The sequence below is a fragment of the Cololabis saira genome, chromosome 11, assembly GCF_033807715.1.
Source record: "Cololabis saira isolate AMF1-May2022 chromosome 11, fColSai1.1, whole genome shotgun sequence".
Lineage (NCBI taxonomy): Eukaryota > Metazoa > Chordata > Actinopteri > Beloniformes > Belonidae > Cololabis > Cololabis saira.
Window position 1 is genome coordinate 12,993,504 of NC_084597.1, and position 23,603 is coordinate 13,017,106.

Here is a 23,603-nt window from a genome sequence, read left to right on the forward strand (position 1 = left end):
GAGAGCATCATCTCCGGCCCACATCCATCCACGGGAGTGTTTTTTGTTTTGCTCATACACTCAGTGCAGAACGGAGGAAAATGACTCGGATGAACTGAAATAGGTTGAAGACTTCATCATTTCTATCTAGGATACGTGACAGGTGTTTGGGGATAGCTGGAGGAGACCTGAAAAGGGAATCAAAAAATGGAAAGGCTTGTTTAACTAGGTCAGTCGAGTCTTTTGTACTTTCCAATTCAGGTCCAAAGTAATTCCTCTGAAGCGGCTGCCGCAGAGAGGAGATGAAGAGCTTTTTCAGCATTTGAGATGAGCAGAAATGTTGATGACCTGCCCGAGCTCCGATAATCTCTGTTTCTTTTAACCAAAGGTGCAGAGCTCAAAGCAAATTATGTTTAGTAGATTCTGGCAGCACAACTATATCCTAAAGGTAAAGAGGGTATTAAAAGTTCATGTTTTAGGAAAAAAACTGAAAAGTTGTACTCTATTACTAACTCATTAAGAATCATTGCAGTAAACCAACTTCCCCCGCTGCAACCGGCTCGGTAAGTTCTGTACCGGCTGAAATGGTTGCGAATGAGAGAGCAATTCTGTGGGAACCTCTGAGATCTCTGGCAGTCTGCATTTCTTTTAAGGGCCATTTGTCTCTCGTGCATTAAAAATTGTCCACTAATGCAGTGGATTTTGGAGAGAAAGATATTACTTTCAACAAATCCGTTAGGCCACGTGGAAACGAAGCATTAACAGTAGGCCTAACAGACATATTAAAACCTTACCATTCACTCACGCACACACTGTTGGATTTTTATTTCTTTACAGTATGGTTCATGACAATTTCCACCCAGACCACAAACATTTGAACTTTATATCTACTGAAAATGTCTACGTGGCATAGGCTATGTCACATTAATAAATGTATAATGAATCCTAAATGAATTTTTCAGAATATCAGATGTTCTTTTTTAGGTTTTACATCCCTTGTTTAAGAAAAACATGTACCACTACAAAGTGTTACGCCCTCCTTTTTAAAACATATAAATATATATTTAATGCATCTGAATATTGCAGAGTAAAAAAAACAGTGTAATACTGCGAGGTCAGGGGGTGGTCCTCCTTCTGCAGCTGTATGGGCCCTTACTTTGTCAAGCTTGCCCACTCCTCCTTTGCTGCATCATCGTCAAGGATGATTAAAGCTTGCTAATAAATTATCATTTATTAAAATGTTAACTCATGTACTGTTATTATTGTTGTAGAAAAACTCATCAAATGCTCTTTAGTGTGTTTTTTCCAACTAGGTGAATAATAGGACTGAAACTGAGTGAATAAGACTTGAAATGATCCAGATTTCAGTAATTTAATTAAACAATTGCATGCAAAAGGGTCAGAACAAACATCAGGCGTGTCGATGCAGAAATGACAATGAAACAAAGGAAGCATACTGATTTTAAGACATAAAGGATGATTCATTCTTACGATTCGAGTAGACAAAAATATATTTAAGGTCAGTGTTAATCTTTTTTGAGGGGACTACCAGTCTATACACTTAGGGCCTGATTTACTAAGATCCTAAATAAAGAGTACTAAATTGCGTGTGCACTGAAAAAGTTTGCACGTGCTGTTGTGTGTTTTGCGGGTGATCAACTAAGATTGCGTGCGCAATTGATAACAGGTGCAAACCTCAGTATTTAAATGAGGTGTTGCGTGTCTTACGGTTTGCGAGCGCAAAATTAAATTTGACGAGTTGGAGTTAGAGATATTAGTGGAAGAGGCAAATTGTTGTGCCGTATTCAGCACCCCTGCCGTGAAAAGCACCCCCTCGTATATTCAATGATAAGTAGACCAAGAAAAAAAACAACACACTGACACTTCAATATATTTATATATACACACTCACACAAACACATACTTAGGAGTTTATATTATATATATTTACAAATATTATGGAAGACAACACAGTAAGCAGGCTATTAATTAATGACATCAATAACCATTTACCCGATTTTTGTTATCTGTGACTGTGATTGTGGGAAAGTATGACTATTGTGGAATCCATGAGCGCATTTAAACATGAATCATTAACACAAAACTGGACGCTAAACAGAACATGACACGGAATGAGAATATAATTTTTGTCAGACGAGGGGGTGCTTTTCACGGCAGGGGTGCTGAATACGGCACAACACCGGGGTATGACAACTGCACAACAAGTATAGGCGCACAATAAGAAACACTTTTTTTCTCCATGAAAACACGTGATTTATTTATTATCACAAATAAAAAAATGAAGGTGCCTCCTGTGGCAACCTTTTGCTGAATAATACTCGATTTAACATTCAAATAAAATATTTCTCCTTTTGCATGTGGAGAATCCCCACCCCAGTCCTCAAATCAGGCACCAACAAGCATCCCTGCGTAATGCTGGGCAGATTAGCACCTTCCTTTCGAACGTATTAAATACAGACGCAATCACAATCCCCGCAAAAACTTTCAGGCTTGGTAAATCTCATTGCGTGTGGTAAATGGACATATTTGCATTTTCCCCTCCCAGTATTTAGCGATTTCTGGCGGGTACGCCCCATATTGATTATTCATCAGGGCAAAAGTACTAAATGAACAGCGTGTGCTATTTTGCGCATTTGAGAGGCGCAGTCCTCTTTGCACGCTGTTAGTAGATCAGCTTGCACATTGGTTTGCGGGTGCTGTCAAGTTTGCACACGTTTTTACACACGCAAACCTTTAGTAAATCAGGCCCGTAGTTGGACCAAGGGTATATTTTGCTGCTATCAGCAGTTTTGGTTTGATCATGTAGCCAAGGCTGAATTTTCCATCACAATCATGTCATGAACACCGCACCACCGCCGCTGCCACCCATCCATTCAAAAAGGTATCTATTTTGTATGTTTGTAGTGCAGATCTTGTGGCACCCTCTGACCTCTGGATGATTTCTGCCATGTTGTTTTACTATTTCCATATTTAAAAGTACCACACTGGAACCATCTCTTGTACATAAACACATTTTATTCATTTCTGATATAGGTTACACATGGAAGAGGAAGAAAAAAAAAATCTAAGAGAACTACTTCCCTTTGTGGAGCTAATGATATGACCGTTTAAATCAGCTTCAGATATCCATTTGACAGCTTTCAACGTCAGCTGCCGTAGGCTGTGAGGAATAGCCGTTAATAACATGCTGCGACTGACCTGAGGCTTGTTAAAATAAAAAATAAAATAATAATAATAAAAACATTTCCCCTCAGCAGTCATGATGTTTTTAAAACTAAATGATATGGAATGTTATGTGGAAAAATGCAGGTAAGTTGAAAGTGTCATCTGCAACAGCAGAAAACAGGATAAGAGACAAATTAAAAGAAAAGTAAACTGGTTCCCAGAACTCTGTTCCCAGGTTGCTACTGTATGCAAGGCATCAGGAAAACACCTCCTCAGTCCAAAGTGACTTCTACAACACCACCCCCTCCCAAAAAAAAAAAACCCAACTCAAATGTGCTGCTGCAATTCAGTGTCATAACCCCCTAAACATGGATAAAAAGGAACCACAACCTCCATTAAAATAAAAGAAAGAAAAAAAAAAGAGGAGCAATAGAAATCAACACGATTGCAGATCAGCTTCGGAGTCCAACACGTCAGAACCGGCAATCAAAAGACAAAGCAAAGGCTGATCAGGGAAAACAGGGGGTCGATCTAAAACATTTAACTAGTGTTAGTCTTTTTTTTTTCCTTTTTTCTTTATTTTACCTGTAAATTTCACAAAGTGCAAATTTCTTTTAATGTATATTACACCTTACCCAATTTTAGAAATTATTCATTCTCTATTATATAACAATGGAAAAAACTGTTAATTCCACATATTGCCAACAAAACCCATAAACCCCCCCACCCCCAATAGCCATTAGAATATCTTAAAAAAAACAACCACTAAATACATGCTGCAATCGACACCCATTTTTTAAAAACTTAACCGAAGCCTCCTTTTTTCGGGTCATTGAATCTCTTACAGTAAACTGGTACTGTCTGCGTGCGTTTAATATATATATGCATGTATACGCACATACACATATATATTAATTAATCTATATTTAAATAGTATGCCTCTTGCACAGTCTTGCATGCACTGAAGAGCATTGTGGGCAAGCTGTACAAGAAGGAAAGGCGTGTGGACGGACTTGCATGAGCTGTAGGCTCCTGGTGAGGTCCAGGCACTCTTTCACCAATTGTAAACATTTTTTTTCTCTCACGCATACCACCCACCCCCACCCCCCTACACTCCTCGCAATCGCGTCGGTCCAAAAGATGGTTTTCCAGTGTGTGTGGTTTTTTTTGTTTTCTGTTTTCTGTAGAGTGAGCATTAGTTTGTGGATGGAAATGTTTGCGTGTTGGCGTGCGCGTGATCCTAAACTCAGTTTCGCAAAAAAAGCTGTGAGGGTCACTGAAGCTTTGTTCCAAGCTTTCGTTGTCTGTTCCTAGAAAAAGAAGAAGAGAAATCAAAATAAATACAAATATCTTAGTCACGTTTTAAAAACCAAAGATTAAAGTGAATCGTTGGAGATGAGTCCGTTTTGCCCCTGAAGGTTCTTGGTGACTAGAGCAGGGGTGGGCAATCCTGGTTAGGGCTTGGCGATATGGACCAAAAGTCATATCTCGATATTTTCTATATTTACTCGATATATATCGATATTTTTTCTGTGCCATAATTGAGGTTTCCCCCAAAGCATTATAGCATAGCATCTCTGTTAGCTTCATTTTTTTCTGAGGCAAACCCTTAAAAAAACAGTCAGTTTTAATACAAAGCCTCGTGCCAAATGTCACACAGGTACATTTATTAACAGAGGTCTGCACAATATCAAAATGTATAAAACAAATGAAATAAAAATAAACTGCCTGCATATATAGAATAAAAATGCTTCTTGAATAAAATAAAACAAATATCCCTTTCCTGCATAACAATTAAATTAAAATACACTGTGCAATTAATACAATGTAGACAGTAACAGGCAGAGATTTCCACTGAGGTTGACAGTTGTGCAAGTAACAAAACATTTGTGCAAATCTCAAATAAAACATTCAAGTCAATTTGTCACAAAATAAGCTATATATATATATATAAAAAAAAAAAAAAAAATTAATAAATCGATATTGTCTCGTACCATATCGCGTTTGAAAATATATCGATATATATTAAAATCTCGATATATCGCCCAGCCCTAATCCTGGTCCTTAAGGGCCGGTATCCTGCATGTTTTACAATTTTCTCTGCTTTAACACACCTGATTCTAATTAATGGTGGTCACCAGCTTGTCATCAAGGTCTGGACAATTCTGTTAACGACACAGTCACTTGTATAATGGTGCAATGAAGCAGGGAAACATCTAAAACCTGCAGGACACCGGCCCTTGAGGACCACGATTGCCCACTCCTGCTTTAGAGCTTTAATAAGTTTCCTCACACTTCAGATAACTAAATTCATTCATGTACAATTGTGTAACATTTTTCAGAGGGTGGTTAAATACAAGCAGATAGACACCGAGCTTCATGAGTGTAAAAATATTCCTGGTTTTAAAGCCATTTCTGTCGTACAGCTCGACTATGACAAAGGCCTTCAGTGCTTGAAGGACAAACCTCTGGTGTGAGCGGGAGCAACAGTCTGCTTTCAATCAACGGCCTCACTATCACAGTCACACAAATTTATTTCCCCAACACTGAGCGTGCTTATGTTAGAGAGGATAGTTTTGGCTCTGGGTGAGCACAAACATGGACAGATTTCTGACATGTTCCTAAACTACTGAAACCTTGTGTGGATATCAGAGGGAAGAGTGTCTGAACTGGCAGACTGAGGCCACGTTTACACATATTTACACGTATTTACAAAAACGGATATTTCCCCCTCTACGTTTTGAAAAATATCCTCGTTTACACAAACCCGGATAAATACGCTGTTAAGGTGCTATTAGCATCCAAACCTGCAGGGGGCAGTGTAATGAGAAGCGCAAAGTTATGCTAGCCAATCAGAATCCTGGAAAAAAAACCATCAACAAATGACACGTGTGAAGCCTGAATAATATGGTTCCATGTTAAATCGACGGCGTAGCCTATGTACGGTGCGCGTCGCCGCATACCCTACGCCGTAGGCTCTGCGTTGGTGTAACGCGGAACCATAAATCAGCCTTGACTGCCAGTTACTCCCAAGACGGAACGAGAGTCTTTCGTTTGGAGTGACAGAGAAGTGGAGTTACTTTTAAGTGTGACTTTAGAATATAAAACAGGTAAAATACAATAAAATATTGACGGTGGCCGAACAAATTGTAAACACAGGTCACACAAATGATGCTGGTGACGCTTCCGTTGCATAATGTGACGTTCTGAAGCCTAAATGTCCGTTTTCCTTTGTTTAGACGCAAACGTGAAAACAGAGTTTTTGAAAAGCTCCACTTTGGCCGGAGTTTTCCGAAATGATGGGCTTCGTTTTCGTGTAAACGAACGGCCAAAACGCATGAAAACGCCACAGTTTTTGCTTCGCGTAAACGGGGCCTGAGGTGGCGGATCCAGTCTTGTTTTTTGGGGGGGTTTTTTAGGGTGACCAGAGGGGTTTTCTGCACATAGGGGAACTAACTCCTCAGGCTCCATGATAAGTCTATGGATAGTCCTGGATAGAGCATCTGATCAATCACCAATATGGGTTCTGGCCCGGCTATAAATCACTCGGATCTTGAAGAAAGCATTGGAGTTTGTCCAACCAATGCACATGTATTTTGTGGACAGCATTTGACCGTGTCCTTTGGGGTACGAGGTCCTCTGCTACAGGTTAATTAGGGGCTATACAAGCAATTACCGTATTTTCTGGACTATAAGCCGCTACTTTTTTCATAGGTTTTCAATCATGCAGTTTATAGAAAGGTGCAGCTATTCCGTGGATTTTTCTTCCACCGCTCAGGGCGCTCTAACCGGAATTAGAATCAACACTAAGACAAAATAAATGCAAAGAAGAATACGCTACTTCTTCTTTAGCAGATAGAAGTAGGTAGAAGCAGATTTCAAACAGATAAATTAATACTGGTTATTTTCTCTTGGTTCTGTCCCGTTTTAATCAGTAAAGTTGCTGCCGTGTTAAAAGACACTGTTAGGAAAGGATCTATTTAGGTACAAACATATACATCATTTACAGTTCAAAATCGTTCTGTACATGTAGAAAATATCTAATCTAACAACATAAATATCTGCGGCTTGCATATCTTTTTTTGTTTTTTTTTTTTAAATAGAGCAGATGCGGCTTATATGTAGGTGCGGCTTATAGTCCATAAAATACTGTAACTTTTTCTTTTGAACATCTGCACATAAATTTGTGTTTAAAAAGCAATCAGACCCCAGTAACCATGGCAACATAGCACTTTCAACAACATAAAAAGCCCAACTTCAACCAAAGTTCTCTGCTCATCAGATCCAGCCTCATAATACAAGCTGCAGGCCTCAGCAATGATACTACAGATACGAGTTAGTGAGTGATGCCTACCTTGCCTCTGATCTGGTGACTGTATACTCAAACCATAAGATGTTCGGGATCAAGCTTGTGTCTCGCACCAGGAAGTACTCTGAAATTGGCCTATTAAGTGTGAAAAAGCAAGCACAGAACATTACAGGTGTTTTTTTTTTGTTTTTTTTTAAAATCAACTGACTCAGGCTGAGAATGACCGGTCCTCCCCAGTGACAGGAGAGGGAAGACATAAAACAAGAGCGCTACTTACCAAGCTGCTATTTTGGGGAATAAAGGTGTCAACACCTCTTGTGTGAAAAAGAACCAGACTATAGCAATGGTAGTGCCGGCCACTCCACCGTAGAAAACCTGGCTCCAGGTGTGATACAACAGGTACACCCTGAAAAGAAAAAACATGTCGAAAAGTATTGAGAAGCCCAGACTAAAACCATGTAATGTCATTTTTATTCCAGTGATTTAACCAAACAAACAGTTAAACAGCTTTTTGTTTAACCCTAATGCAGCATATTTGACCCCCGTGAAGAAAAAAAAAGTTTGATATAAAAAAAAAAGTGTAAAAATAAAACAAAACAATTTCCCGATGTATTTATGATATTAAAAATTTTTAAAAACTGTTGGAGAAAATAGGGGGCGCATTCTTACTTTTAAAATATAATAAAACCGTGAACTAGAAAAGGATAAATAAAGAAGTCTGTGTACTATTTCATACATCAGCCATTAAAAAGGTTAAATTTAAAGTATGAATTACTCTAACAATGGTTTAAAATGAAAAAACAACTATGTAATTAACTTAATGTATGTAATTCAGGATGTAAGATATAAATCCTGAAGCATTTCTCCCATTCTGACATAAATATACTTAAATTTAGGCCGGTAGTTTGAACACCAAGTACATTTTCACTCAGTTTCAATATGTTCTGGGAAAAAGCTACAATGAAGACAAATGCATAAGTGACCAAATGTTAAAAGAAGCAGCACATATGAAGTGTGGGGAAAGAAAACACAGAAAAATCTGTAGAGCCACAGTGCACTTGGAGAAGTGACAATATTCATGTCAGACACATGGACCTGAGCAAAAGTGGAAGACAGGATTTTTTTATTTTTCCCAAAACGACAAAAAGGAAGCACCTCTACAGTAAAAGTATCTATTAAATTATGTGCTCTACGTCCCAAAAATTACATTTTGAATCATAGGTAGCATAAATGATATTAACTGATTAAATCCATGGTTTTTAACCAGAAACAAAACTTCATCAATCATTTATAGAAGCGTACAGCTGCCATTTCAATGCTCAGATACATATTAAAAGGAACGGTTAGGGAAAGTAAAGTACAGGATGAATCAAAGAAGACACCCTGTATTCAAAAGTCCCTTTCACAAATCCACTACTACGTACTGTAAAGTCCTCCCCACTTGAAGACCAGCCACCATCTACCAACTTTTTCCAGCTGTAGTAACATCGTAAACTCCGTCAGCAATGGAGAAACTAAGGCTTGGACAGCTGTGACATTTTGAAGTTTTTAAAACAGTCAGTGACCAGACCCCATAATAATGCTTTGTGAAAGCACACACTGTGATGAGGAGAGTATTGAGCCTTCCTGGGACATACTGTGAATGCACAGCCTGAGAGTGGAGGCAGAAAGAGGAGGAGTTAAAGGACTGAAAGTAAAGCTACTTTCACATAGAACGCGGCACACCGCCGGGGTGAGCGCAGACTCGGCGCAGAGTCAGCACAGGTGGAGCAGAGTCGGCGGCGAGTGGGCGCATTTTCATTGCAAGTTGCTTGGCGACCGAAAAAAGGTTTTTCCGGTCTGGCGCCGTTTTCCCATTCATTGTGTATGTGCTGTCGCTGCGCAAGGGCGCAGGGCTTTGCGCCGAGGTCGGCGGCGTGCAACAGGGCGCACGCCGCCGGGTTGCCGCGCAAGACGGCGCAAGCTGCCGCTGTAAAATGAAAATGTTTTAATTTCACCGTGCGCCCTGTGACGGCATCTCGGTGGTGTCCAATAGCTTGTAGATCAGAGACGATCAAGATGGAAGAAAGAATGATCTTGGCTGTGATTCTGTGTGAGGAGCTGTGGGATGCGAGACTGCAGGCCTATCGGGACATCAATAAAAAGGGACAAAAGTGGAGAGAAATCTCCCAGAATTTGGACATACCTGGTGTGTTTAAAAGTGGTAGAAACGTGATATTCTTTTGCTCTTTTAACGATAAAATGTTAATTTAAAATACAATATAGCATTTCCATGCCTCATATCAGGATCAATTTAATCATTTATCAATATATGGTTATGAAACTTTTTTTCGGTCACCAAGCAACTTGCAACAAATATGTACGCGATGCGCGCAGGCGCGCCCTGCTCTGCGCCCTGCTCTGCGCTGTCTCTGTGCCGCGCATACCCGGCGGTATGCGCGGCGCAAACCGCGTTCTAGGTGAAACCCGCTTTGTGCCGTCTTGCGCCCTTGCTGCTGCGGCAACCCGGCGGCGTGCGCCCACTTGCGCCCTTTGCCGGCGCGCAAACTCGGCGGCATGCGCCCATGTTGCGCAGCAAACCCTGCGCCCTTGCACGACAGCAGCACATACACAATGAATGGGAAAGCCGGCGGCGGCTGCCGCTGTGCGCCCTCTATATGAAAACCACTTAAAAGGAGCTTGAGGCTCCTTTTAAGAAATGAGACTCTCTAGCGCCACCCTTCACCACGACGGCCGTTGGGGGTACTGCAGCCAACAGTGAAGCCGGTACGGGAGAACGGGGAGAACGCACATGCAGCGTCATGTGACGTCAGATCCGCAGCCCAGCGCGGGAAATTCGGGACCGAATTGCAGCACATTTTGCAGCACACAGCCTGTTCAAGGCAACGGAGAGATACGGTAGAGGGCTCATTCTTTTGGGTTTGGAACGCTTCATCTGACATTATTACTAGAAAACTTAAAACGTATACGGATTTTTTTCATAAATCTTGCTACAATCCGGCCTCAAGCTCCTTTAAGGGTCATTGGGTCTGAATGGGCCTTCCTAACTGATACAACTTCAGGAGAGTCAAGTTTTTTTTTTCTTCAAGTATTTTTAGGGCACATCTTTTTTCCTAATAATATCCCATGCGAAATATAATTATTCAATCTCAACATCCACAAAACAGGTGCCTCACAAAAAAAACTTACCGGTAATACTGTTTTTGTGTTCTCCTCCTCTATTAGTCCCAGATTTAAGGATTTATCTCGACAATATACTGAGGTGAGGTAAGAGATTTCTTACCTGCTGTATGACACTGACATGGCCATGCCCAATAAGATAATGGACAGTATGTGCCTCCAGAGTAGGTCCACGCATCGAGCATTGTTCGTTTGATGCATTCTGAAAGAAATCAGTATCGTTCACACACCATAGCATGGAAATGTAAACGTGAGAGCATTCATCTTACTTGTGTAGCAGTAAAAAATGAATACCCTGAAATATACAAATATCAAATAAAGGCTATATTTACACAAATGAAAATTAGAACTACATTAAAATTGGAACTGTTTAAAAGGCTAAGCCCATAGACAACCAACAACCAACGCCATGGGACCATTATGTTTTGAGAATTAGTGCTTTCCCATTAAACTGTATGATGAAAAATATACATTTTTCATCTTAATCAATTCATCATGTAGTTTTTAACATTTTGTTATATGGGATTAAGTATTTGCAGGAATAAAATATTTAACAATGAAACCCTTTTATTATTAGAGCCTGGTCTGCAGCCAGGTATGGTATGCATGTACCTGAACCAACTCGCTGGTCCATCTATCGTTTTTTCTCGTTATCTCCTACTTCATCAAATGTCTCTGGTCCAAATGAGTTGTGTTCACATGATTTATGTGCACGAGTGTGCTGAACTTAATTTAAAAATCCTGATTAGCAGAGAAATCTCCGACGGGAGGTTCCTGTCCACCAACCCAAGTACCTCTCTAAAGGTTTTACAGGGCCATCCCTTGTAATGGAGACACGCTGCAACGATACAGACCTGAAAAATTTAGCCTGAACTCCCGCTAGTTGAAACGCACTGTATGTATGCATGTGACATAGCTTCTCATTATTTCTTAACCTCTGTCTGATTTGTAAAACAATAGGTTTTGTAGCATTATGAAGGACTCTCAAGCAAGTATTTGCTCCAGTCTGTTTACCATTTATTTCTCCAACATCCTGGCATATATAACTATGGCATGGCTGTATACCGATTGGAGACATGCCAATATATCTTAGGAGAAGATACATAGATGCTATAACAGTGTAATATTGATATGTACTAAATGCTGCATTGAAACGTGTTTTCTCTTTTTTTAAATCCATAGAAAACATTGAAACTAAAAACCACGTCCCTTTCTGCAGCAAAAAGAAGAGAAAAGCGGGAATAAAATGAGAATTTCTTATATTTTGACATAAAGAAAGTCAATCTCACCGCTTTGCTGCTAGTTTATCAATCACCAGCTACAACAGGACTGACTGTATGCACGTACACACATATGAGGAGATAAACATGGCTTTCCCATCTTGGAAGCATCATACTGATAGTTATATTGTGGTTTTGGGACAAAATAAGTATATTTTCTTGTTGCCAAATCCAAATGCAAAGTCCCATTATAATTCAGATATGCCCCAACAGAGTTGTCGTCCATAAGGACATCTCTTTTTTTCCTGTTTCTTTTCAGTAACACGGTAGTATCTACTGTGTGGTTTGTTGTGAGATTTAACTTCATTATTTCATCCCCTGTGTTTTGTTAAAAGGAAAAGAAAAAAAGGTTAAAAAAAGACATTAAAAAAAGAACTATTTAGTCAAATTTGTATAAAAACACCCTTTTGATTAAAAAAACAACAACATATGAATGCTTGCCTATATTACCAAGCCCTAAATTCCATCACAGAGAGAATTATATAATTATATAACATACAATGTTTGTATGGATTAACTTAAGAAAACAGAACTTATCCAACTTCCAACAGTTTCACTGCTATAACTAACTACAAAAAGCAAGAAAAAAACAAAACTCACCTTAAATAAAGAAAAAGAAAGAAGTAAACAACAAAGAACCAGATAAGCTGGGAATGATTGGAGGGCATCCCATATTCTGTGTGCAGGGTTGTGTGAGCCCCTGCAGAAAGACACAATATAAACAAAGTTAACTGGTGATGTAAACATGATCACCAATGCTGACTCTCAAAAGCTTGAAACAAAGCAAATCAACTTCCTTTTCTTTTGTTCTTGACATTTCACCTTATATCCTGAAGGCTTAGTCAGTTCAAAAGAACAGAGTTAGTTTTTTTGAACTGACAAGTGTTCAAGATAGAAGGTGAAATGTCTTCAAGAACTAAAGAACAGGAAGTCCATTTGCCTCGTTTCAAGCCTTTGAGGGATGTATACACTATATACACTGTATGTATACACTACTATAACGCTCGATGTGGAGTTTTTCCAAAAGTTTTGAATAGATTCAGAAGCATTTTGGTCACCACCGATAATAAATATGCATTGGCTCGAAAGTCTAGACCGCAACTTGACTGAAATGCTAAAGTTGGAGCTGAAAAAATCTGTGCTTAAAAACCCCAATGAAATGATTTAAAGAAAAGTTGGCCAAATCAATGTTACAAACTGATTGATGATGTCATATGGAAAATGATTACTTTGGGTTACTGCTGCTAAAAGTGGTCTCACAAGCTGCTGAAACATGAAATGTATTTACTGCTTATGCAGCTTGTTGTTTTTATACAGCAACATCGGACACGAGTGCATTTCCCCCACAGGGTACAATAAAAGCTTCTGAATCTGACATGTCCTTACATGTTTTCCAGAATTAATATGTAAAAAACAGAGATTGTTTGACAAACATCAATTGTAAGTAAGCTTTTAACATGGATAGCAAAGCAACCCTATCCAAAAAGCAGAATAGATTGTGAGGCAACATTTTTTACAACTTAAAAAAGAGATTCCACAGAACAAAGTATAACCCAACTAAAATAATGGCGTTCTGCATAATGGATAAAATAAAAAAATAAAAAATGTAAGTAAGTCAAATTTACTTATATAGCACCTTTCACAGACAATGGAATGTCACAAGGTGCTTCACAAAAAATAAAACATCAATAATAACACAAATAAAACACTACAATAAAAGTAGAAATACGATAAAAACAAGACAATACTGATAAAAGCTCCAAGAATAAAAGTACATAAAATCAACATAGTGGTCATAAAACAACCGTCTCACTACTGTTTAAAAGCTCAGATAAACAGGTGGGTTTTAAGTTTGTTTCATAAAAGCTTCGATGGAGTCCAGAGAATGTAGAGACGGCGGGAGATCAGTCCAGAGCCTCTACGGCCAGGAAGGAGCGACCTCCTCGCGTCTTAGTTAACACTGAAAGCGTCAAAAATCGCCTGAGGCCAGCATCTCGCTGCTTGGCGCGTTCACTCTGAAAGCTGCATGTACTGTCGACGGCTGCAGTGGGCGGGGCTAAAACTGCGCTGCAGAACTGGAGGAGAACCGGGGTTACGCAAGTAACCTAAAGTTCTCTTTCATAGCATTCGTTTCGTGTCTCACATTGGGAAAATACTGACTCCCGGATTGCTAGGCAGATGTTACCCGAGTGTCATCGGGGCAGGTGCTACTGGAGGACTAATGGCCCTTTTCACTAGTACCACCTCAGCTCGGTTTTACCCGCCACGGCCCCGTCTTGCGCTTTTGCACTAGGGGCTGAGGCTGGTAGAGCCGCTCCAAGCAGATACTTTTTCTGTAACCATTCTGGCGAGGTTCTATCCGGGCTGAGCCGGGACTATTTCTGACGTCACCACCCTCCGCGCCATTTATTGGTCGGGGGCGGGGCCGTCAGACTTTCAGAATCAGGAACCGGGAGTCAGCGCGAGGGCGACTCGCGGCTCGCAGCGATTTTATTATAAAGCGCAAAACATCTGTTTGGTGATCCAACTCTGAGGTGCAGATGTTCATAAACCTGGTGGCTGAGGAGAGAATTAAAAAAGGGATGTAGACGGGCTGTTTTACTCTCAGCCGCTCACGGCTCCAGCTGATTTCTGATCAGCGCCGACATGAGCAAAGCGGTTGAGTACGTCACGGCAGCTTCACCCCAACCTGCCCACTTCTCCCCTGGCTGTGGAAAAACAAACGGGGACAAAAACGGGTAGAGGCGGGACGAGCCGAGTCGGGCCGAGTAAGGACTAGTGCAAAAGGGCCATTACTGTCCCGGGATAAGCCCTGCTAATGTTTAGCCACACCAAGCACTGAATGAGCTCATGGGGAAGCTGTAACATCGAGCCTGTAAAACCTGGCGAAGGTGTGTGGAGAGGCCCAGCTTGCTGCGGCGCAAATCTCCTGAATGGAGACCCCTCTGAAAAGGGCCCATGAGGTAGTGAGACCCCTGGTAGAATGAGCACAGACCCTCTGGTGCTTGCAAAGCCTTGGCGGTATAAGCCAAAGCAATAGCACCCACAATCCAGTGAGAAAGCCGCTGCTTGGAAACTGGCTTCCCCATCTGATTCTTTGCCCAAGACACAAAAAGCTGGTGACTTTTCCTACAGCTTTTGGTTCTGTCCATGTAGACACGTAAAGCCCTCACCGGGCACAACATGTGCAACCGCCGATGCTCATCTGAGAGGAATGGCGGGGGGTAGAAGGACACAAGATCAATATGGGATCATGACCCTAACACCTTAGGTGTAAAAGCCGGGTTAGGCTGTAAGGTCACCCCTGTATGTCCTGAAAGGAACTTTGTACACTCTCTGTGTACTGACAGAGCGTGAATCTCACACACTCGTTTCGCTGAAGCCAAAGACAGCAACAACACTGTCTTTAAAGTCACCATTTTTAAGTCCACCTGGTCTAGTGGCTCAAAAGGTGAGGCTGAAAGGGCATCCAACACAGTGGGGAGGTCCCAGGATGGTGTCAACAGTTTAGACACCGGGAGCTTGCGACGCGCACACTTCATGAAACGGCAGATTAAACGGCGTTGTCCCACCGGTTTCCCCCCAAAACCGATATGACAGGCTGAAAAAGCCGCCACATACACCTTAATAGTGGAGAAAGCCTTCTTTTTGTCCACCATGTCTTGTAAGAAAGCCAGGATCACAGCCACAGAACATTGAAAAGGAATGTCTTGTGAGCCCGAGCACCATTTCTCAAAAACCGACCACTTTCTCCCATAAAGGGACCTTGTCGAGGGAGCCCTGGCACTCTGGGTAGTCTCAATCAGTGTTTCCGCTAGAAAAAATTGGCACCGGACAATGTGACCGGCAGGGTTTCAATTTACCGGACAAATGTTTGAAATTCCGGTCACATAGGCTATGTATGAATTTATTGAGGTTAAAAATAAATCATATGCAGTAGTACGATATCAATGCAAGTCATTTAATAGTATTTTTATTATATATATATATATATATATATATATATATATAAAATAAGTCCCGTCAATTGACTCGCGAGCGTAACTTCAAAAAATAAATAAATATTGCAGAAGCTTGCGCGTAACCTACGGCGTAAGGTACGCGTAGGCTCTGCGTCGGTGCGACGCGGGACCATAAATCAACGCACATGTGGATCTCGGCGCCGCAGCTCCTCTTCCTCCCAGCTCCCGGCACAGAGTACTACTCCGCGGTACTGCGGTAACAGTCCAGGGGCTCATCTATAAAGCTTGCTTACGCAGAAAAAGCGCCTGAAAGTTGCGGAAGCCACCATCTACGCAAAGCCTCGGATCTAAAAAGAAAAAACTAACCGATGGCTGCCGCTCCAAGCCCACTACTCCACGCCGAAGAGGAAAAAAGAAAGTGTTCTGATTAAAATAAGGAAAGTTGGACTACCCTATATAACAATTGCGTTCATAAAGGATAAAGTTTTTAAAAAAAAATAAAAATTAAAGAAATTGTCTCTTCTCCCCGTGTGTGTCTGCCTGTCATGCACGGGTACTTGGGCGCATGTTGTTTACTTTTAAGCCGGAATTATGGTTCTGCGTCACACCAACGCAGAGCCTACGCCGTAGGGTCTGGCGTAGGGTGCGCGTCGCCGCGAACCCTACGCCGTAGGCTCTGCGTCGGTGCGACACGGAACCATAAATCAACGCACACGTGGATGTCGGCGCCGCAGCTCCGCTTCCTCCCGGCTCCCAGCACCGGGGCTCGGCGTGTCCCTCCGCAGTACTCCCGGGGACTCTAGTCCCTAGTCCCGCAGCCCCAGTGAGTATTTTCACCGGACATTTTGACCGGAGAGATTATAAAATACCGGACTTCGGCATATTTTACCGGACAAAGTCCGGCAATTACCGGACAACGGAAACCCTGGTCTCAATCACACCTGGAGGGAGGCCGGCGGACTCTAGATTGAGCCACTCACGGGCCAGGCCCACAGGGCCAGCCTCTCCGGATGGGGATGAAATATTCTCCACTGGACAGGAGATCTGCTCCACGGTTCAGTGACCCCCCCACATGGGTGGCTTTCAGGGACAGGAACTGTCTGCTGCACCAGACAATCAGTCTGTGTGCCAGTGTGTGTAATTGAAGAGATCTCAGGCCCCCTTGCCTGTTGATGTATGCCACCACTGTAGTGTTGTCTGTCCTGACTAACACGTGATGTCCCCTCAGAAAAGGAAGGAAATGTTTCAGTGACAGGTGAACCACCAACAGCTCCAGGTAATTTATGTGAGATGAGCGCCTGTGAGAGCCGTGACGGCGTGGATCTAGCCTGTGTGAAGCCGCCCAGCGCTGCATTCCTTTCATGTGCAGGCGTCCCATAGGAATCACCACCAAGGCTGATGCCATCAGCCCCAGCAGCCTTTGGCAAAGCCTGAGAGACACAAATTTTCCCCTGTGAAAAAGGGTTAAACAGTCTCGGAGCGCCTGCACTCCTTCTCTCGTCATCCTTACTCTGCCCCGTCTATGGACAGGCCTATAAAGGAGATGCACTGGCAAGGGAGGGAAACACTTCTCTAGATTAATCCTGAAACCCAGATTCACCAAGTGTTCTGTGAGTAATCTTGTGTGATCTACTGCCTCCTGGCGGGAGGATGCCGCAATAAGCCAGTCGTCGATGTACGTGGCTACTCGGATACCCCACCTCCTGAGCGGTCCCACTGCTGCCTCCGTGCATTTTACAAACACCCTTGGGCTTAGTGAAAGACCGAAGGGGAGCACCAGATATTCGTAGCATGTCCCCTGGAAGGCAAACCTGAGATATTTTCTGTGTGGAGGGTATATCGGGATGTGAAAATTCGCGTCCTTGAGGTCGATTGAGGTGAACCAATCGCCCGGACGCAGAAAACGCAGCAGAGACGCGTGCGTTAACATCCTGAATTTGTATTTTCTTAAATGCGTGTTCAGATCTCTGAGATCTAGAATTGCACGCATGCCACGCCCCCCCTTCTTGGTGACCAGGAAATACCTTGAATAAAAACCGCTCCGATTGTGTTCGGAAGGGATTATTCTTATCGCCTTTTTCTCTAACAGGGAGTAAATCTCCTCTTGTAGAAAGCGAGCCTCTTCGCCTAAGGCCTGAGACTGGATTATTCCCCTGAATTGCGGGGGTGTCATGGCAAATTGAAGCCTGTATCCCCTGTTTAGCATGTGAAGGCTAACCACTCCACTGTTCTCAATGACACCGGACTGATGACGTATGTCACACAGGGGGTAAGGGCTCCCCCTTGTGGCACCGGGGTGCAGCGCCGCTCTTTCGAAACTGCGCATGCACGTGCCGTGCCGTTTGTGACACAGTTGTCTATGCCAGAGGGGGGGGGGGGGGGGGGGGTGTGACCCAATTGTCGTTCAACAATGGTTTTATTTTGTTTTCCATTGTTTTTAACTGCGCCCTCGGCACCATGCCTGGATGCGACAGTTGGAACAATTTTAATGATTCATGACAATGAGAAGTGTTTGTGAGACACATTTGGCAACAGCCAGGGGTTTTCACCCGCTGAGAACGGTCTCTGCTTCTCTTCACGGGGCGCTGGCATGGACGTGACCGCCGTGCCGAAGAGACCCTGGGGCGTTATGGGGGTGTCAAGCAGGTCCCCTTTTTCCTTAGCGGATAGCCTGGTGAGGATTAGCCAGCGGGCTCTTTCCTGTTGGATCGCCACCTTGTGAAGGTGGAGGCAATAGTCGGTGATGACACGCATCTCTTCCCATAACGCGGGGTTAGGTGAAGCTGTCATTCAATTCAATTTATATAGCGTCTAATACAACAAAAGTTGTCTCCAGACGCTTTCCAGAGACCAGAACATGACCCCCGAGCAATTATTACATAAACAATGGCAGGTAAAAACTCCCATAGTGGGAGAAAAACCTTAAGCCAAACAGTGGCAAGGAAAAACTCCCCTTTAGGAGGGAAGAAACCTTGAGCAGGACCAGGCTCATAAGGGGGGACCCTCCTGCCGAAGGCCAGACTGGTGGGTCAGGGACGGCAGCAGCACAGCAGGCAGGTGGAAGCAGCAACGGGATGACCGGGGGTGGGGACCGCAGGCCAGCACGCAGCTCCCAAAGCGCCGGCCCAATCAGCAAGCGCCAGGTTAGGTGCAGGGTCGGGGAAAGGTTGAGAAGGGGCAGGGCCAGGGAGAGGATCATCTCACCCTCAAGCTCAGCTTGGTACGCCAACAAGAGGGAAGTGGCGTTGAGAGCCCAGGTCGACAGTGCAGCCGCCTTATATGCCCTGTCATTGAGGCTGGACTGAAAGCGGTCTGCCCCGAATGGGAGCGCGGGCCCCGCTGATGACAGGGACGCCCCCGGGTGGAGGTGAGCCGCCACCACGGGCTCCACCGGAGGGATGCTGCGGAGGCCGTTGCTCTCCATCCCCTCGCAGTCCAGCATGGAGCTGCCTGCCACAGGGTGCTTGTCACTGTAAGGCTTATCACGCCAAGAGACAGCAAATTCCTCCAGCAACTCTGGGAAGATCGGCAGGAGTTGTTTCCCTGTCTTCCTCATCTTGGGCAACCTTTTCCCGTCGAAACGGGACCGCACCACCACGGCTTGCACCTCGGGCCATTTGATGCCAAGCCTAGCAGCGGCACGTTGAAACACGTCCAAATCCCCTACAGGGGAACATGAGCCGTCGGCCGACGTAGGTGCCGACGAGGAGGCTGGGGTTTTGCAACCCGGCCCGCCAGACCCAGGGAGGAGTCGTCATCCTCATCCTTGTCGGACATGAGGAGTTCCGACCCACCATCCGAGTCGTCATCCGCCCTTTCCACCGAGGAACCAATCGGACTGACCGCGAGGGCGGGGCCGTCTAATTCCTGGCGGAGCCGTGGATCGGCTGCAAGGCTGGACCGTCTAATTCCTGACGGAGCGGGTCCGTGAGGCTGAACTGACTTCCCCAGCTCGGCCCCGCCTCGGTCTGGGGAACCAACCCAGCGGCGAGCTCCATCGGCTCCGGAGCTTCCGCGGTGGAAACCAGAACTGGGTCGTCTTTGCCTGACAGGTTCGTCTGGCGAGTCAGACGGCGCCGAAGTGCCTTGAGGGAGAGCCGTTCACAATGAATGCACATCTCCGTGGACTCAAAGGCGGCTAAGGCGTGTTTTAGCCCGAGACACATCGCACACATCAGGTGAGTGTCCCTGCTCGAAATCTTGTTCCCGCAGGCTCGCACCTGTGATTTCTCCTCTGTCTTAGTTGGGGCATCAGCATCAGTGCCAGCCATGGCCACTAGCAGGGTTCGGTAGCTGTGAAGCTACGCTGCGCGGGATGCTAATGTAACCTGGTGTGGTTGGGGATTAGTGGACACCGGCTGAAAATGTTGCGACTTTAAGACTACGTTCACACTGCAGTCCTTAATGCTCAATTCCGATTTTTTCCCATATCCGATTTTTTTGCGTGGCTGTTCACATTGTCTTTTAAAATGTGTTCTATATCCGACTCGAGTGTGAACGCATCGCGGCCCTGAACTGACCCGCATGCGCAGAGGCGTGTGATGAGGACAATGATGGATTTGCATCCAACAGGTGCCTGTGAACTGCCAATTATCCATCAAACTCCACAATTACCATGTTAACATTAAATCAGATAGATTTGTCAAGGACGTTTCTATTGCATCTCTATCATTATGCGGGCATGAATTCTCAGAGTTTTGCGGGAGCGGATGTAAACACTGTGGGCGGGAGTGGAACACACACGTTGCGGGCGCGGGCGGTAATGGTCAGAAATGCAGCGGGAGCGGGATGAAGAAAACAGTCCCGCTATAGCAGGGCTCTAGCTCCGCTCCCCGGAGTGTCAGCTCTGCTCTCCGGCGTTCAGCTGGGTTTATCACCTAACACACGGTCCAGCTCGTTGTAAAACGGGCAGGTTATTATGCGACCACGACCGCTTCGCTGATTTGAATCCTCAGCTTCTTTATTTAGTAATATGCTTAAATTCAGCAGTTTGTCTCGTCTGATCTGAGGTCGTAGGCGAGAAAGAGGTAAGCGCAGGGGAGGGGAGGAGGAGAGGCGGAAGCGGCCCGGAGCGACCCCCGCCGTCTCCCGTGTCTCCCCCGCGGCTCGGGGCTCTGCGTGTGACGTCAAAGTCGCATTAATTCCGACCTGCCTGTTCACACTGAGGTCGCATTGCAAAACATCAGACCTGTATCCGATTTAGAACCACGTACCTGAATCTGATTTGAAAAGATCAGATTCCATGTGACTTGTGCTGTTCACACTGTCATAAACAAATCGGATTTGGGTCACTTGGGAACTGCAGTGTAAACGTAGCCTTAGGCAGGTTACACAGCTGGAGTGTTGCGACTCTGTTTTTGCAGTAACCGTGAGGCTAGCGCGAGTATTGCTACTCGGTGTGGTAATTGCTACCGTGAGTGTTGCCACTCGGCTAACTGGTGAAGTATTGCTACTTCCCAGATAGCAGTCAAATCCCGAGTAACTGCGCACGCCGTGAACAAAGCACCCGGTGACCGAGTTTTCGCTCGTATCTGTGGACAGTTAAGCTAGCCACGGAGAGACAGTCAATAACGGGAGAAGAAATTTGGAACTTCTGCTCGTAGCAAGAAGAGGTTTTTGAATGACGTGCAGCGCGGTGTCAGGTCCCTTTATAGGGTAGGGTCTCCACCCTCCCCGACACTCACGTGCTTAGCTCCAGCCAATCCTGGCTGGCGGAATGTAAAAGGAGCTTCTGATGAGGTCACGCCGAGGGCCTTCCCAATGTGAGACACAAAAACGATTGCTATGAAAGAGAACTGTTGCAGTCGTCCAAACGAGATGACACAAAAATGTAAACACGTTTTCCTGCAAAATTACTCAACTCTGCCAAAAGTCGACGGCTAGTTCCTGGACTCACCTGCGCAAGGGCGTGGCTCTCTGAAGATGTTCTTCAGCAACCAGTTCACTCCTTCATTGAGGAGGAGTCCACCAAAGAAGGAGATCTGTAAAATTAAACAAAAAAAAATACGCAAAACACATGAGCACTCACCTGACGGACATTTAACCCTTTAATAGGTGATGCTCTTTCTGAAATCAAAGACTCACCGTGTGAAGTTCCCGTTTAAACACTATGAGTGTCACAAAACCCACAAGGACGGCTACCGGCAGGAGACTTAAGTAGGCCAGAACTTGTCCTGTCAGATCACCTGTAAAAACACCGTGACACAGTTGAAGATATTGAGACATTTGAAAACTTGTGAAGTCACTCAGACTGCAGGTGAATCCAAAAGGTTCACACCTTTTCAGCCTGCAACCCCACATAAAAGTCAATAGAGATTACTCTCAATCAAACCTAAAAACTACATTATGATATTTTATTAATTCAGGAAAATTGGAGCAATACTGTTTTAGGGCTGTTCGATTAATCGATTTTAAATCGTAATCGCGATTATGTAATTAGAACGATGTTAAAACGTGAAACTCGTAAAATCGATTTTTCACTTTTTTTTTTTTTACCTTTCCTGCACACATATTAATGATTGATACCATATTAATGATTGATGGAAATACCTCTCAATACCTGTGACAAGTGCCCCATCGGAGAGGCTCTTTAGTGTAGGAGGGGGCGTTGTAACATGCCACCGGGCATCCCTCAAGCCAGATGCGGTAGACCGGCTCGTGTTCCTTGCAAAAAACTTGCAAATGTGATGACTGACATTACACACCTCTACCTCCTTCATGGGTTGCATTATTATTTAGCATGCAAAGACCCAGTTTTGTTTAATTAGAAAATGTCTTGTTTTATTTAATTGGAAATATAACTTACTGTATGTTTGCAAGTGCTGATTTGCTGATTTTTTTTTTAAGAGATAAAACTTTATATTTTATTATATTTTTTTAAACTTTTTTTCAACTTATTTTACAGAGTTTTGCACTTTATTAATTCATTTTTGGTTTAATAAGAGCAAAGTTTGCACTTAAAGCCCAATGGGGCAAATGTTCAATAAAAAAACAGTATATTTGAAATCATTTCTTTGCCTTTTGTCAATTCACAAAATAATCGTAATCGTAATCGAAAATCGGATTTTGAGAGAAAAAAATCGAGATTTTATTTTTGGGCAAAATCGAACAGCCCTATACTGTTTATATTAGTGAGAGAGGCCATGAAGCTATACAGTTCATTAGCAACAGAGCTGGATACCATGCTATAAGGAAGAAGAGCAAGATCTCCTTGCGCTGTAAATTGTACCATAATTAACAACGTATACACTTTGATCAATAATCTCCACAACTCGTATTTGTTGGTTCCCGGGAGAATAAAAACACAATAACAAAGCTCTTATCAACACAGCTAACTAGCTCGCTAGCCTTCATTGTGAACATTGATACAAACTGCGCATGCGGTAGTGTCTCACAATTTAGCAACCCTCTCCGTGCTGTGAATATGTCAGCAGCTCAATATTTTGCAGGCGGTGGCGGTCGTGTCCATTCAGTAGCAGCGAAACATACCCACCGGCTTGAAAATGACAAGGCTTAACAAAACTACAGCTGATTAAGGATAATGATAAGCTTACGCACCTTCAGGGAACTCTACGTGTGTCACTGATATGGACCGCCATCGAGGTGGTGCCGAGCACTGCTCTTCCAACGCCATCTTTCCCGGACACAACCGGGGCAGCTCTGGAGGAACGCCCCCTGACAAGCGCTCAGCCAATCAAGAGCCGAGTT

The 23,603-nt window shown here is 43.8% G+C and overlaps 1 protein-coding gene across 1 annotated transcript; it reads right to left on the reverse strand.

The window, feature by feature from the left end:
• Positions 1-2,997: 2,997 nt before the first annotated feature.
• dolpp1 (dolichyldiphosphatase 1) lies at positions 2,998-23,565 on the reverse strand. The gene is made up of 8 exons (XM_061733300.1): positions 23,454-23,565; positions 21,981-22,081; positions 21,793-21,877; positions 12,535-12,634; positions 10,758-10,856; positions 7,752-7,880; positions 7,520-7,609; positions 2,998-4,475 (listed from the first exon to the last, which is right to left on the reverse strand). Exons 1-8 carry the CDS (start codon positions 23,527-23,529, stop codon positions 4,439-4,441), a joined length of 717 nt encoding a protein of 238 aa, XP_061589284.1. The 5' UTR covers positions 23,530-23,565; the 3' UTR covers positions 2,998-4,438.
• Positions 23,566-23,603: the final 38 nt, after the last annotated feature.